This window comes from Camelus bactrianus, chromosome 22 (assembly GCF_048773025.1).
Source record: "Camelus bactrianus isolate YW-2024 breed Bactrian camel chromosome 22, ASM4877302v1, whole genome shotgun sequence".
NCBI lineage: Eukaryota > Metazoa > Chordata > Mammalia > Artiodactyla > Camelidae > Camelus > Camelus bactrianus.
The window spans coordinates 21,802,115-21,819,258 of record NC_133560.1 but is presented as its reverse complement, the minus strand read 5'-3'; the positions used below and the strand labels follow the sequence as shown (position 1 = coordinate 21,819,258).

Sequence of the window (17,144 nt, the reverse complement as noted above, 5' to 3'; positions counted from 1 at the left end):
TATTTGATGTGATTTGTCCAAGGACAAATATTTCAGAAACAGAGCTGTGTAGATTTGAACCCATGTCTAAGTCCAAAAACCTTGCATATTAAATAATTTTCTTTCTTTCCTTCTGTCTGTCTGCCCATATGTCCATCTTTCTTTTTTATTAGGGGGGAGTCTCAAAGGATTTGCATTTATCAAACTGCACTTAAGAAATGAGAAGGTAGCTTTCTTCTCCATAAGACGAGAGACCTCGTGAATGGAGTTGACATGGCTCAGGGGCTCCAGAGATATAGAAGAAACCAAGTGGTGTGACAGGGGAGGGCCAGGACTTGAGGATTTCTCGGAGGGGACAGGGACCACATTCTGCATCTCCCCATGAGGAAAAAGACAGCACAGTCTCCAGCACTTACTCAAAGCACAAGTAATCTGAGGCCTTAGAAGCACACTCACTGTCCAATTCAGGTGGGCATTAAAATGGAAATTTAAAAGTGAGTCCCCTGGTGTTACCACTCACATGTTAGGTGCTGGCTATCCACACGTGGCTTTGGATACCATACAGGGCAGTGCAGACAGAAACCATCTCCATCAATAGCAGTGCTGTGCAAGGAAGGAAATAACTCGGCAGGGATCTCCCACACTCTCCTCTCTGCAGTGGGCATGGTGTGGCCTCATGAGAAAAGTAAAGGTCAGCTGGGTGATGGCCAGCTACTTCCCCTAGCTAAGCTTCTGTCTTACCTATTAAATGGGATAACACCTAGCACAGAGTGAGCACACAATAAGAGTTGATGCTGCCATCCTCCTGTTTCTGTTATAGTCCAAAGATAATGTCCCTACAAAGAGATAACCTTTATAAAAGATGACACCAAAAGACACTGAACACTTGATTTGTTAAGTAGGGTTGTTCACTAGATTGAAGAAGAGTCAGCCCCTCCAGGATGAACACCACCTGCGGGTCTATTACCTACTAATAGGATTAAAATCCCTCTCTCCTACTTCCAACTGCAAGGCCTCAGGTAAGGACAACCTCCCTGACTCTTTTTCTCACCTTTAGCAGAGAACTAGTACCAGCTCCCTCATTTATGTGGCTAAACCTAAGCCAGACACTGCACCAGGCACCTAACACGCTCAACCCCTCAGGACGACACCACCAGATGAAGGCACCAGCAGCCACATATCACAGATAAAGAAACTGAGGCCCAGAGACATGAAGTGATTCACCCTCAGGCCCCCCAGGCAGAAGCAACCAAGTAGGACATGGAGTTGCTGCTCTCACAGTGTTCAGAACTCTCTTCTAAGGGGAGTTCTGGCCCAGGCCTGCATGTTCACTCTTGGTGGGTTCTGGGCTCGAGGGATTCACCACACCATGAGGAGGGCTAGGCAAGTGCTGCAAAACCTATGGCTGCCCCCTCCCCGCTTCCTGTCTCCTGCCTCCCTGGAACTGAGTGGCACACACAGGACAGGCTCAATGCCTGAGTGCTGGCCTTGCCACTATAGCTCTGAGGGAACCCACGTACCACAGGAAGACCCCAAAGGGCTGAGCCCTGGAGAGGGCCAAGCAGCCACCACAGGAAGGGGGGTGTCCTCCAGAGAATCAGCCACCCCAACCTCAATACTCGTGAGCTGAGCAGCTGCCCTACCCAGTACAAACCAAACTTTAACTCTTATCCCAAACCCAGCTTAGTCCTCCCAGGTTAGGCACAGCTTGTGCTCATCCACAGCTTGAAATCAGAGACAGACCCACAGTAAACTGGTCACTGGCCCTAACAGAATAAAGAGGCTCACTACGCACCAGCAAGACAAGAACTAAGGAGGGGCGGACACAGCCATGTCAGACAGGTTAAAGGTGCTGTGGGCCAGATGGGATGGAACAGGATGCCAGGAACAATCAGAAGACAGTGCTCCTGGGACAGCTGGCACTGGCCTTGTTGGGGGAGGCATGCTGGGCCTGGAGCCCAGAGAGGTAGGTAGGAAGGGAAGGAAGGAGGCAGGGAGAATAGAGGGAGGGCAGGCTATCCAGGTGGAGGTGCACAAGCAGGTCAGAAGTTGATGAGCAGTTGAGTGTGGCTGGAGCAGGGGAGGGAGAGGAAGCCTGAGCCAGAGACGGGGGCACAGTGTGCTCAGCTGACAGAAGAATCGGCTCAAATGGGCTTCATTAAGAAAAGAAGCCGCTGGCTCATGTAGCTGTAAAGTTCAGGGCAGGGCTCACCTTGGGCCAGTCAGGCCCACGCAACTTATTCTTCCCTATCCCTCTAGGCTGGTCTCACTCCTGGGCAGGCTGTCCCCAGGCAGCAGACCCTAGCAGCAACCTGCTCACATCCTCTCCCATTCAAGTCTCCCCCAACTACCCTAGCAAAGCACTAAAACCTTTATGGGCTCTGGCTCTGACTGGGCCACAGGCCCATTCTTGTACCAATCACTGGCCAGGAAGATGTAGCCCTATGATTAGCTAGTCCTCAGTCACTAACCATCCAATGGGCATGAACCAGAAGGAGGGAGGGGCATGGAGGGGAAGGGAGGTGGGTGGGCTGCCCATCACCAAGTCTGTGAACTGTCACCTACCACGCACACATGTCAATACTCAGGATGCTTCAGGCCCGGGACGGTTCTCAATAGCCTTCCTAAGCAGCATATGAATATCCTCCTAAGGAAACTAAGGCTGCAACCCTAACGTCCAAAGCTGTATGATGAATAGCAGAGTCAAGAGTCCAACTCAGTTCTGCCCAACTCTAAAGCCCAGGTTTTCCACCTGGAAAAAGACTGCCTTCTCCACTCTGTCACCTAAAGAGCTCATATGTTAATCTCGTCAGCCACATGGCACCAAGAGAAGGGATGACACGTCCCAGTCTGTTCTGGGGCGCTCACTCTGGGGCCGGCACAGAGGTGAGATCAGGAAGCAGGAGATTGGCTGGGAAGCGGCTGCACCTCCCTGGAGACTCTGCTTGCAGGAATGGAGTAACCAAGGGAGGCGGTCAGCAGAGTGGGGGATAGTGGCACCACCAACCAACAGCGCAGCATGCTGGGGGCAGCAGTCACCTGGAGTGCAAGGATCCAGGTACCACTGGAAGCCATGGTGAGAACACATGGGAAAGCCTTAATAACCAGAAAGGGCTCCCCAGGCAAGGCTGAAACACTCAAGGGGAAGGAGGCACCCTGGCCAGGAGGTTTGGAGGGAGCAGAAAAGCCAATGCAGTAAGGTACAAGGGGGCAGGGACGACGGGCACCTCTCGTGTTATGCCTCAGGCTTCCTTCATTTCCAAGGAGATGCACTCAGCACTGATCCTGCGGCGGGCCACTGAGAACAGCATGGTGACCCGGGGAGACAGCCTGGAGTGACAAGCACAAGGGCACCCTCATGCCTAAGGTCGGCTCATCTTACAAAGCAGATGATGCCACTTCCTATTTCCCAACTTGGGGGAGCCCACCACTGACAGGACAGAAAACCACATGCACTGTCCTCCTGACACAGGAGCATCATCCCCAGGGCAATAAGCAGATGCCAGCTTCCCTAACTCTGAGCAGGGCTGACAGGCAGGTTCACCAGAAACCCCAACAGAATCTCGAGCCCCTACCCCAAATCAGTGTCCTCACTGTTTCTATCCTGCCACATGGGAGAGCTACAGAAGACTGGGGACGCCTACTGTTTTTGTCTGCACAGCAGACCCTGCTTCTTCTGCAAGCTCCTCCCCACTTCCTGTGGGCACTGCCATTTTCTTACAAAGCCCCCTCCACCCTACCCCCAAGCCAAGCCAAAGTGACTCTAGCAGTTTTCAAACTGGAAGCAAATAAGTGAATTCATTCCACATCATGCCTTAGCCTTCAAGAGTCCAAACCCCAGAGCTGCTGCATTTCCTACCACGTGGAAGAACTGCGTCCACAAGACACGCAGACACATACAGTGCCGAGGACAAAAAAGAGAACAGTTTCCCTCTTAGTTCTTCCACCCCAATTTAAATTCCAAACAGCACTCTGACTCACGGTGAGAGGGGAAATGTTACAAGCAAATGCAGGATGAGCTCACAACACCTGGAGGGTGAAAAGCTAGGCTCCTGCACTCAGGGGCAGCTTTGGCTTGTCAACCAACCTTCAAAGGGAGAACTTTAAATGTTCAAGAAGCTCCTTTAAAATAGAAGTGAAAGTGAACTAACCACCCATTCACAAACCTCCCTGCCTCCAGACACGCCTAAAATGTAACATGTGGCTCATCTCTTTCACTGCCAAGCTGCCAGCATCCAGCAGAGGGGAGCAGACATCACCAACTTTGAGTGCTTGCTGACAGCCCCCAGACAGACAGGAAGGGAAAAACGGAGGGCCATGAAAGATCACCTGACCCTATCCTTCTCAGTTAACCTAAGGGAAAGAAATCAAGCCCGGAAGTGCAGGTACCAGTTTCCGGTAAGCAGGGGGAAGGGACAAACAAGAGGAAATGGACAAGACAATCAGCTCCAACCAGACCTCCCAGTAACCATCCATGCCTCTGAGCTCAAGAGGACCGTAGTCTGGAGAACTCAGCTCTTGCCTGGGTCACAGGCATCATCTTCTCTTGCTCAGACTAGTCCACACAGTTCCTACAGCACCAAGGGAGGTAATGGGGACAGGAGAACAAGCGGTGCCATAGTGAGGCTCTCCTGGACTCCTACACCTAGGAGGGGATTGAAGCTACAACCTGGCAAGTATGTTAAGACAAGGCAACAGCAAGGTACCCAAGTGTGACCACAGGCAAATCAGTCTGCTGTTTAACCAGAAGGAGTGGGTACTCAGAACCCAACTTGCCACACAAGCCAAAGAGGCCCTCGAGTTTAAGCTCTGGTCATAAGCACAGTGCCACCCTCCCTCTGGGGAAGAGGTGCCAACAGAACTAGTAAAGGCGGCCCTGCCTGCAACTATCTAAATGAAAACCCAAAGGAAACAATGTGAAACAATGAGCAAAAGGGTAAACTATTCCTATTTTATATACCTAGACAGCAGTGTCACTAGCACCCGAACCCCACCCCCAACAGCGCTAAAAAGCCAGCTTGCCAACTTGCCTGGCACAGACGCAAGATGCACCATGGAAGTAAATAAAGTTGGGGAGTGTCTACTGGGAGCGGCTTCTAGAAGGACTGGCCTTAAGAAGGAGGACAGGCAGCTATCTTGGGGATGACCCAGGGGGAAATGGATGTGGCCATCTCCTCACACGCCAGCCCAAGGATTAGGAGAGGAATCTGATGGCAAGAGGGGTCAAGAGAGCTAAGGTGGAATAGGGGCAGGGGAGAGCCAAGTAAGAAATCAAGGGGACAAGAAGAACCCAGCCCAGAGTGTGTGCAGGTGGAGCTGCAGACAGCTTGGTGGCTCAGGCACGGCCCAGAGAGCCGGATATGACCAGGGGAGTGGGGAGGGAATGGGGCTGAAGGTACAAGCAGGGCAGCAGGGCCACCAGCACCTGGAAGAGGGCTGCCAGGCCACCAATGGGCTCTCAGTGTGAGCCACAGTCATGTGTAGCTAGTTCTCCAACAGTAACTCACCCAACTGCTACCATAGAATCCCCATCGCAGAGTCAAGGCCAGCCACCTGAAAAATCACTCTGTGCACAGTGTACAAGTGGCCAGCGTCTCCACAGCAGCCACAAGGCTGATCCACCACGGGATGTGGCCTGGAGAAAGCATCACCCACTTTCTGGCCCTGACAAATGAAACCGGGGGGAGGAGGGTATTGAGGAAGGGTCTAGTTTGTCACATGACCAAAAAAGGCCAAAGGGTCCCAAGGTGGCATTTGAACGGTGTCAACAGGGACCACAGCCAGCCAGGGATCTAACATCAAGTGCCACCTTCTCTGTCAGGGGTGAAAAATGCCAACCAAAGGAAAAAAACACCTCACTCCTTTTCCTCAGCCAGTTCCAGAGAAAGCAGAAAGTATTTCAGTTACAACCTTCCTCCTGGACAAGCACAAAAATATCATACAGATGAACCCAGCATAAGGATGCAAACCCAGGCAGGAGAGTGGGGTGCCTGTCTTATACTCCCTGCCCTCTCTCTCGAGTGACATGGGAGGCAGCAGCAGGTGAGGGAGGACTGAGGGAGTGGGTTCTAACCCCAGTGCCATCCCTTGTAGCCGTGTGTCCACTGAGCCTCACTTTCTGCACTGGCACCTGCCTCCCCAGGCTGCTGTACAGATTACATGTGAAAAGTGCTGGCACCTAGTACCTGTCCTTAAGTGTCGACAACCAATTCCAAAGACCGATCCTCTTCACAGCATCTGAGCACCCACTTGCCATACAAGTTCTAGATACGTGGGGAGTAACTCATGCTCTGCTACCAAGGAGCCTGCAATCCCATGGAAAACATGATCAACAAGACCTGTTCTCAGTAGGAATGTAGAATTTTTAAGTTATGTGCGGTGCCTGAAGGAGATTGTCTTGGATTAAAGCAGGAAAGGTTTCTGCTAAAGGGAGAGCAGTAGGGACAACAGGGAGCCCCAAACAGAGGCAGTACAAAGGGTCCGATACTAGGTGTCACACACAGACAAGTAAGGCTGGCTTGCAGGTTTAAGTACATGCTGTTTTGATGACAAGCTATAACTTCATTTCAAAGCATTAGGGGATTAGAAGCAGCTTCTGTCCCTGAATTTTCTCAAAAAAACAGTACTCAAAGTACACCTGTCGTAATGTGGAAGTTCCTGAATGTTTCTGATCATAAAAATGGAATCTGACACCTAAAAAGGTTAGAAGATTTTACGGGGGGAAAGGTTGTAGGAAATGGGAAGAAAACGGAAATGCAAAACTGAAAGTTAAAAACACTTCACATTTAAGGTTAATCTCAGAAGATACACTGGAGTTCAACTTTCATGCTGTGTACTGCTTATGTGGGAACTGGGAGACTGCTGTTAAGCCCACTGGCTTCTGAGCCAACTAGCCCTGGGTTTGGGTCCAGAGCTTCCCATATCCACCTCTGTGACACTGGATGGATCATTTAACCTCTGCTCTCCTTCAAAATGAATATGGGGTATCTACCTCTAAGAGCAGTTCAGAGAACCACCCAGGATGCAAAGTTGTCTACATGTACTACGTACATAACAAGTGTTCAGTAAACCGCAGCTCTTCATTTTATAGCTTCCAATGGATGAATCTAGGAAACTTTGTTGCAGTCCCAGGGGCACTGGAAGGTTTCTAACCACACCCGCCTGGCAGTGGCACATCAGCTGACATGACCCTTCCTCTTAGCAGGCTCCATGCAAACAGAACCTCCAGGAACTCGTAAGTCGGGAGTCTGAGGGCCCAGACGGAGGTGTGTCTGAACACCCACCTGGCACAGTAGCCCTGGACTCTCGAGCCAACTCTGATGATAATCAAGAGCTTTCCCAAGCGCAACAGCACCTACATCGCAGGAACTCCTGCCTTCCGCGTTCTAGGATGGCCTCCAGAAGCCACACGGAGCAAACCTAACCCCGGTACTTGACACCAGCCCCCAGGCCCTTCACGGAGCCTGACACCCACCCCCTCCCTATCCCATTGCTGAGAGGGCAAACTGTTCAAGGATTTGCCAGCTATTCCTCCAAACTCTCCATTCCTCTCAAGTCAGAGAGGGACGAAGAACTGACTTCCTGCACCTGACTATAAAACTCTTCACTCTGAAAACTCAAGAAACTCTAGAAAGCCATTTCACATTCTTAAGAATCCTGAATTAAATCTTTGAGTAAGACACGTGAAGAACTGTTCCACTTGGACCTAAGACCTGTAGCCCTGTAAGGCTGCCCCACCCCAGATCATCCATATGCACACTCTATGCCTGCTCAGTTCCCTCAAGGGTAGCGGCTGGGCATCTCCAGGTCCGCACCCTCCACACCCAGCACCACAAGCACTTGCCAGAAATGTTTATTCGATTGCTGAACCACCTTTTTCAGTTTTACAATATTTTTCCATAAACAGCATGTACCAGTTGGTGATTCAGATGTAAGTGTATTGCCTCCCAAGACCTGGAATTCATTCAGAGTACTTTTAAACACAGCATGCAGAATATTGGTAGATCCTCCTTACGCAGGAAATGCTCTCGTGTCCATGGAATCCCTGTGTCAATACTTGCTGGGCTCTACTCGCGTGCCCAAGAGTGAAAAGCTGCAATACTAAGAGGGATCTGAGCGTGGGCACTCACGAGGCTGGACTGAAAGCGCACTGCCTGCGTACCTAGCCACTGAGCCCCAAACTCAGTCACCCACTCTGCCAACCAGCCTGTGGGCCCTACAGGGACCAGGTGGACTCAGGACAGCCACCACTGGAAAGAAAAAGAAAAAGCACGGCTCCTACAGACAGAGGCAGAGCCCCCAGCTTCCAGAAGGCGGTTTACAGCAGAGGGCTGGGCAGGAGACCCACCTACCAGACTGCAGTCACCTAGAGTTTGGGCTGGGTTAAGTCAGTTCTAGTTAAACTGTCTCCGTCTGAGAAGACACCTACATGAACACCAAAACTGAGGCAAAATGAGTACAGATATCTTCCTTCACCCAATCCCAAGCCTGGTACCCTTGAGGGCATGTCCTGCCACACGAAGCTGCATCTTGAGCCCAAGTGACCGTGGTGCCTTTTTATATCTGTATCAGGACAAAAGCCCCTTCCCATAAACTGATCTCAGACTGTCCTCCAGGCCTCTGTGACCTCCAGCCAGGACACCATACTCCTAAAAGAGTCGCCTCTGAGGACCTCCGTGAAGACAGAATGTAAAGTCCATCTTCTTCTGAGGGAAAGAGTGAGTCACAACAAGGACTTACACTTGCTTCACAACCAACACTTGTTACCTGCCTCTTTCCCCAAGTCATAAAATGCCACACTGCTATCCTCACACATCCTGGCCACAACACAAAGAGCAAAGGCAGGAAGGTTACTGAATTTGGGCAACCAGTGTGATAAGGAAGCATCCACATGTTTAGATTTCTTATCTTCTAATAGTGAGAATCAGAACTAATAACACTCTTCCATTTTAGAGTTTACAAGATTTCTCTTTTCTACAGGACTGATGGCATCTTAAATTAACATCAAAAGTGCTGTCATCCTGAAGCAGAAAAAGAAGCTGGAACATAAGACCCATGAAAAGTTCCACACCACTTAGCAGTTGCCACACCACAGTGTGGTCTGGCCCAGGATTGTGTGTCCCTGACAGAAACCTTAAGGTGTTTCCGGGACAGGATGCCTATGTCATCCACCTGTTAGAGCTATCACAGGTAAATCGAACCCAAATTGTAATCTCATATAAACTTGTGTGGGAGAGAAGCAGCTCCCACATCTTTCCTTACCAGCTCAAGAAAGCTGCCCTCGTCGCCTCTTCTGAAGCCGTCTGTCCACCTTTGCGAGCAGTACAGTGGTGTTTAGAGTCAAAAGCACTATCACTTAATAACTCTGGGTAAGTCCCTAGCTTTAGGACAGTCACCTCACATTAAGTCATCAGGAAACAAAGACATCTTGTCCTCTCCTGGCCATGGGAGACACTAAACAGCACCTACTGTCATGATGTCAGCTTCTGCACCTGCAGAAAGGGGAGACTGGCTACTCACCCTACCTCTCTTTACAGGCTGTTGGAAGCACGAGACTCCATCAAAGTGCTGCACAAAGTCATGTAAAGCATACATCTCAGTGTAGAACTATGTTAGTATTTTGTTATTTAGAAAATTCATACCATATAATTGCATCAAAAGAAAAAACTTCTAGAATAATTCACGTTAGCCTCTGCTGCCCCTCCTAGAATCTGAACCCTGGACCTGGAAGGAGCTTTATGGAGCAAATACACCAGTTCCCAGCCCCACTTTGCAGGTGAGGAAACTTCAGCAGTGTCTTAACCCTCAAATTCCTAGGTGGAAAAATTATCTTTCTCATATGTCTCTCTGCAGAGGCCCCTTGGTCACCTCCTTTTAGCACCTGATGTCTGCAGAACAGTGAGGAAGAAAGGAGTTTCGGAGATTTCCTGCTGGGAAGGCGCTGGCACAGATGCCCAGTGCAAGCTCAAGTCTCTTCCCGAAGCACCTTCCCTGGCCTCTCCCTGCTGTGAATACAGGGCAGCTCACCTGCCCTGTACTGTTATTTAACCTGTCATGGGGCTGCAGCACCCGCTCCACCATCTCAGACTGTTTCTCAGATGCCAGACTAACACTGTGTTCCTCGCGGTTCTCCAGAGCTCTGTCTTAAACTACTCCATGACTCAATGTTGGGGCACAGAGCAGTCACAAGGGCTTTCTGGTAAAAGGGGGCTCAAATGGAGGCCCAAGAAGGACTCTAGGGTTCAGTCAGTTTAACCAAGACTTAGCAACTACACCTAAAGCTTCTGCTCTAGAGAGAGAAGACGAAACAAGCCATGCTCCTGGACGCTGCACTCCGGTCAGGAAGACAAAGCCCGAACTCTGGTGAAACAATGAATGTCCAATATAAACTGGAATGTAATCACTTGCTGAGGAGACTGTGCTTGGGTGGACTGACTCAATTTCTGGGCAGAAGGAAGACAGTCTTCAACTTTATCCATAACAAAATAAGATTAAGCTGGAACAAAGGCACACAGTGCACTTCAGAAAGAGTTTCAGCACCCTGGGCTGACGAACACTACAAGAAGAGTAAGGCTTCAACTGTTCTGAAAAACTGTTAGTTGCTTTTTGAATAGGAGTGTACGGGATTTACTTTATTATAGAGTTGGCTGAAATTATTAACTCAGAGCCTGATGCTATAGATAGTCAAATATCCAGAGGCTAGAATTTAGAGCAAAGAAACAACTTTCCTCTTAAGAACTCCTTTGTCAAGGAGGTGGTCAGTAAGCGTTACTCTGTTACTTCCTTTTCAGATACTTGGTACTAACTTTTCAGATACTTGTGGATATTAGGTCTGCTGCCTGATACTGATTTTTTAAGCAAAAGCTAAGATTGCTAAGCATAATTGCAGGCACATAAAGGTAAGCATTTCATGACACGATTCTCTGTCGCCTCTCTCAGAAGAGGTTTAATTTTAGTGTTGGCTCTTCAACACTGTCCCCATTTTTATTTTCCAGGAGCATCTTAAATATGTGTCAACTAACTACGCAGAAGTGGAGTTCCTACTTGGGCCAAGCAGGGAAGCGCAGCTGTGGGCTGGCAATGCCTTGTTGGAGCCATCTAGCTCTCACCTGAGCCCAGGTCAATTAACAGAAACTGCAAAATATGAAATACAGTCTCACACCAACTCCGCCAGCAACCTACTCCTCCACGGCTCTGAGTTTCTATATGGGGTTTGCTTCAAGCCACACTTCTGTCAAATGGCTCTTAACAACATTCAGGGATGTTCCTGACAATGGCAGCATTTAAAGGAGGCACTTTCTCATCACTCATATTCAGAGACAGTTTCCCAGTCTCATCCACCACACTTACATTAGAAGGGTTCCAAACACATCTATCACAAGAGTCCCCCAAATTAGCCATGTGAAACGTGAATTCCATGACAGGTAACCGAACTGTGGGCTTGGCCCCTCTTCCCCTGTACTCCTAGGAACCCTTTAGTTTAGACCCTTACACAACACTAGAACCCCTGAGGTCACTGCCCCACCTAGTCTACAACAAGGCGATTGCCCATCAAAGCGCTTCCTGATCCCAAAGCTCTCCTAGGTGGCATTAAGGATCAGTGCTAATGTCTCAGCAACCTTTCAGATTCTCTGGACAAGCTCGTGGAAGCACGTAGAATTCCAGAAATTAAACTCTGACTCGACAAAAGATGCAAAAGTCGCCAAGGCTACATTTTTCATGTCACTTATTTTATCCTCTAATATTTCAGTCTTGGGAGTTGCAGTAGCACTAGTTACTGCAAAAATCCTACAAGGTTTTATATAGCTTGTGTCTACTCCACCCCCAAAGCCATAACCAAAACGTATACAACATTTGTTAAAGGCAATTACCATCAAGTCCATCTTAATGGGGTCTGAAGATCAGAAATGACAAAATTATTAATAAATAAAAAATCACAAAGATCATAACTTTTCTATTTCTACCAAAATTGTACAATCCAACATGAATTATTCCAAAAAATACTAGGCTAAAGCCTACTGCCGAAAGTAATCAGCCAAACTCATGTAAAGGAAAAGCTAAAGCCCCCATAGCGAGAGTAACCTGAGTTACCTGGCCAAGCCCAAGATGATTGTTTTCTTCTATCCTCAGCACATTAAAAAGTGATTTCAACGGCCACTTCCTGGTCTCCCAGGAAATGCAGGGGCTCACTTCATACCTGGATGCTACTGCGTCTTCCTACTGCTGAACCTGCTCCTGCCACAGGGGAAAATGAACCCAATAGCCAACAACCCCTCGGAGAAAATATGAGAACACACAAGGAAGGGGCAGGGAGATCCCTCTACAAACTGTAGCTTGGGTGGAAGAGCATCTGAGAGTGAGACACTCTGGGGTTACCCCTGATGGTCTAGGTCACAATCCGCAGGCTGGGACCCCAGGTAGGGGGAAAAGACAGGCGAGGGAGGGCGAGTGGTGGGGGAGGGGGAGGGGGAGGGGAGAGAAAACAATCACATCTAATTCACTACCAAAAAGCGTAGCTCTGGCTTGGTCAGAGACGCAATGAGCACTCAGGCCCAGACAGGTATAGGAAGAATCCCACCCTGCACAAGATATCTTCCGTCGGCAACGACCCCAAGAGGGATCCGGCAAAGGCATGTCCACTCTCAGAACCAAAGGGGACTCTCCAAGCGCCCTGGGTACCGGGCTAGGGGCAAAGCAGGTTGCAGGGGGGGGGGTTCCCTCTGAAGCCAGAAAGGTGCTTCCAGCCAGGAGGAAAGGGAAGGAGGACTGCCTGGACCACCCAGAAAGCCGAGACACCGGTGGCACGGGCTCCCCGAGTCATACCCCGGACACCAGTTGCTCCACAGCTTTTCTCCCTCCCCTCCCCCCTCGCCGGGAAGGCTTCCCGGGGGTCGCGGGTCCCCCGGGAAGGGAGAGGCGGGTGAGCTCTGCCAGGAGCAGGAAGGGTCGTAGAGCTGAAGCGAGAGAGGAGGAAAAGCTCTGGTCTTAACTCCCGTCCGCTCTCTCCGCCCAGGCCGCACGGAAGCCTCGGCCTCCCGTACCGAGCGCCGCCCGGCTGCCCGACCTGACCCCGGCCCGGGCCCGGGGGGCGAGAGGCCAGGATGGCAGCGGACCTCGAGGGCAGGTGGGTGTCCGGCGGGTGCCCTGGAGCCCGGCGGGCGAGGGGCACTAAGGAGGGGGAGAGTCCCAGGCCCACGCGGCCTCCACCTCAGCCCGTGCGGTGAATACTTACGTTGCTCTGGGGGTCGATGGCCTGCAGCAGCCGGTCCCTGATCTGCTGCGGAGACGGCGGAGCCGCTGTCATTGCCTGGGCGAGGCGGGGGGGAGCGGCCGGGCCAGCGGGCGGGCGGGCTGAGGCGGGGAACGGGGGTCACTCACTCGCCGGCCTCCGGGAGCGGAGCCTCATGTTCCCCGCGGCGCCAGGAGAAGAGGGGGCGCGCGGGGTGGCAGAGAGGGGAGCCGGGGCAGGGGCTCGGGCCCGGGGCGCCGCCGCCACCAAAGGAGGAGGGGGAGCCGCCGGAGCCGACGCCGCTGCTGCCGCCGCCTCGAGAACCAAACTCCAGTGAGCTGCCCCCGCGCGGAGCACTCTGGGTAACCCGCGCCGCACGCAGCGTCGGCGCCACGCTGAGGAGGTTGGGAGATGGGGTGGGCAAATTCGCCGGGCCTGGGCGGGGCCAAGCGCGCGCCCCGCCCCGCCCCTTTACGCATGCGTGCGCAGGCGCACTCGCCCCATCGGGCTGCCCTTCCCCGTTGCCTGGCCAAGGAAGCCGTTGGGAGGCGGTTGGGCGGGACAACGGCCGCCGCCTGGAGGCCCCGCCCCCACCCAGACCCGGAGGTGGAGGTTTCCGACCCAACCGCTCGGTACGCGCCGAGTCCTTGAACCCGGGCGCTCTGAGCGGTAGCCTTAGCCCCGGGGCCGAGAGGGCAGCGGAAGGACCCCTCCTCGGATAGAAAAGCTTTCCCCGTTCTGACGTAGGTGACGGGAGTCGCGGGTGGGAGAAGCTGCCAAGTTCTCCTAGTCCGGAGGTCCTTCCCAGCTCCTCTATCTGCGTTCCTGGGGGCCAGGGAAGGCAGACGTCCAAGTTGATTCTGTGCGCGGAAGGGTCAACTGGGTAGCAGCGAGAAACACTGCCGCCACCGCCCCTCCAGAGGGCGCGGGTGCGAGCTGGGGGTCTGCAGCGCCTCCGGCCGGGACCCCAAAAACATGAGACCGCAAAGCGCCTCGCAGAGGAGCTTCCACCCCAGCTAGGAAAGCCCCAAAGCCAACCGCAGAAGCCAACCGCAGGAGCTGACACCAACGTTGAAATCTGTGCCTGCACCAGGGTTTCTCCCCCTGGGCCTCAGTGACATTTGGGGCTGAATCACTCTGTTGCCTGCCCTGTGCATTGCAGGATGTTCAGCAGCATCCGTGGTCTCTACCCACTAGATGCCAGTAGCACCCTTTCCCCAGTCGGGACAACCAAAAATATCTCCAGTCACTGCCGGAGGTTCCCTGGCTGGCAGAACCGACAACTGTTGAGAACCTCTGGTTTCCCTGCTTTGTGTGGATATGCTGAAACCCCTCGTTCTCTGAACCTCCTTTACAAAGGAGGAAACTGAGGCCCAAGGTCACCCAGTTACAGGTCAAAAACCCAGAATTGTTAAATGTCAAATCTAAGTGTTCCCCGCCCTCACTTCCCACCTCGCTACCTTCTTTCATTGCTGTCTTTCACTTCCTCTTTCTCTCAGTTCTGTTAGAAATATGGTTATGCGAAGGGGTGAAAAGGCAGGCTGCGTGGATTATTAGCCACAGCCTCAGGGGAATTAACTTCTTTCCTTGTTACAGGAAGACCTAGATTTAAAACAGTAGAGAGGCAGCTGATGAGAACCACATGTGCGCCTTGGGTCTGTGCTACACCTGTTAGTCTTGCATTTGTCATGCTTCTGGGAAGCATTTTTATTTGAACAAACGGCTGTTTCCGCACGTGGTTTGGTTGGTTGCTTCTGCACGTGTGAAAAGTGTTACATCACACTTGTAGGGGAGAATAAATATGGGCAAAATACTTCTCTTTAATTTACTCACTCCCCCTCCTAGAATGACGTGCTTTGTGTACATGGTCCACATTGGAAACCAGCCCATTTGGAGATAATCTGTATCTCACTTGAAGATAAGCAAAATAAACAAGTATTCCGCCAAGTATACTCCAGTCCTGCCTCTCTTTAATTTCTAACTCAGCTATACAATATATTAGTTTTTTAATCAAGGGTTACATAGAAATAACCGATTTGTTTCGCATGGGTCAGGTTAAGAAATTAATCAGGAAATCCATTTACCTGCTTTTTTTAAATTGAGGAGAAACATTAAGATGACTGAGCTCTGCAAGGACTCCTTGTCCCCAGTAGGTAGAAAAGTGCTTCTTAAATATATGAGAGAGTGAGTAAGTGAATGAATGAATGTCTCATCCCGATACACGGCACCTGTATACACACATCCAGACCTATTCACGCATTTCAGTTCCACAGATCTGGCACAAGCAGGAGCTCAAAAATATTTAATAAATGGAGCATTTCATTAAATATTATATACACGTGAGGATGCATATGGACACACAAAGACACAGATATCTGTATGCAGTTATTCCACATACAGGTATCTTACTCCATATAGGTTGTCGATCTAACAGTTTGTTTTCCCTATGGCCCTACTTTAGTAGATTGCTGGTTGCCAGGGATGGGGGTGGGAGAGAATTCGGAGCGACTATTAAAGAGTGCGGGGTTTCTTTCTGAAGTCATAAAAATGTTTTGGAATCAGACTAGTGATGGTTACTTGACTCTTGAAATATACCAAAAACCACGGAATCATCCAATTTCAACAGGTAACCTGTATGTGAATTATATCTCAATAAAACTGTTAAAAGGGGAGGCAGCAGCCTGGCAGTGTCTGCCTTTGCAGTCCTCGGAGCACCAAGCTGCCATGTCAGAATCTGGTGACTGTGCTGGAGGGCCAAGTGGCAAGAGGGAGTGACCTGGGACCTCCATGGAGAATAAGGAACCAGGAGATCGAGAATGCTGAGCCCCCCATGCCTAACCCCATCAGCTGGGCCATTCTGGCTGAGGAGGTAGACATCTGAGTTGAGAAGCCCCCTAGGGAATCAGAGACAGCCCCACTGGGCCCCGTCCAATTTCCTGGCCACAGAACTGTAACTACATAATACATGTTTTAGGCCACTTCATATTGGGGTCATTTGTTACACAGTGCTAGCTGATACAGAGTTGCTAGTACATTCCTCAAATGTCACAGGAAGAAGAGCCTGAAGCTGACAGTGAGGAGCCTTGCCCACAGCCAGTTAGCCCAAAATGATGCAGCTGGATTCCAGGCTGGATCTTTCTGATTCCAAACCATGCTCTCCAGTCTTCATGGCTACTTTAACCCCTGCATCTCTCCTGCATTGTGTTTGTCTTTGGCCATGTGTTTCCTGCTTTCTTGTCCTCTGCCCTACTCTTCTTGCCTGCTGACCGTTCTCTCTCTCGATCTGCTGAACACACATATCCAGGCATTTTTTTTAAGCTTTATCTTCTTTATTGTTTATTCATTTAGTTAAGTACAGGATAAAGAATAATTGTACTTAAAAACAACACAGTACACATAATCCTAACACAGTACACATAATCCTAACACATACACAGACACACACACAAAGGAAATAAAAGATTAATCTCTCTTTTATTTCAACTTTTCCTCTGCTCTCTAGTCTTTTTCTGGAAGTTAGAGGAATACTTGTATCAATCTCCTTTTAAATATTTAATTCTTCAGAAGATGGACCAGGTAATAGACTATGGAAATTGTAAAATCGATTGTCTGTCTGCATTTGGCATACATTCATAAAATTATTCTCGATTTTTTTTTAAAGACCTCAAAAATCTTGATAAGACTCACAGATATAGAAAACAAACTAGTGGTTACCAGTGGTGGGAGGGGAAGGAGCAAAGAGGCAAAACAGGGGTGGGGCAGTGGGAGGTACAAACTGTTGAGTATGAGATAGTTTCAAGGATGTATTTATTGTACAACACATGTTATATAGCCAATAACTGTAAATAGGAAGTAACCTTTTAAAAATTATATAAGAATTTTTTAAGAACTTGCTAAAATACTGTGCAATCTATTTGAAATGCCCAAATAATCCAAT

The 17,144-nt window shown here is 50.2% G+C and overlaps 1 protein-coding gene across 1 annotated transcript in view; it reads right to left on the bottom strand.

Moving 5' to 3' along the window:
- Positions 1 to 13,577, bottom strand: part of MED26 (mediator complex subunit 26) — a 44,264-nt gene extending 30,687 nt beyond the window's left edge. Inside the window, exon 1 of the mRNA XM_074350513.1 lies at positions 13,211 to 13,577. Within this exon, the coding sequence (XP_074206614.1) occupies positions 13,211 to 13,282 (72 nt within the window). The 5' untranslated portion in view covers positions 13,283 to 13,577. The remainder of the gene's footprint in view (positions 1 to 13,210) is intronic.
- Positions 13,578 to 17,144: the final 3,567 nt, after the last annotated feature.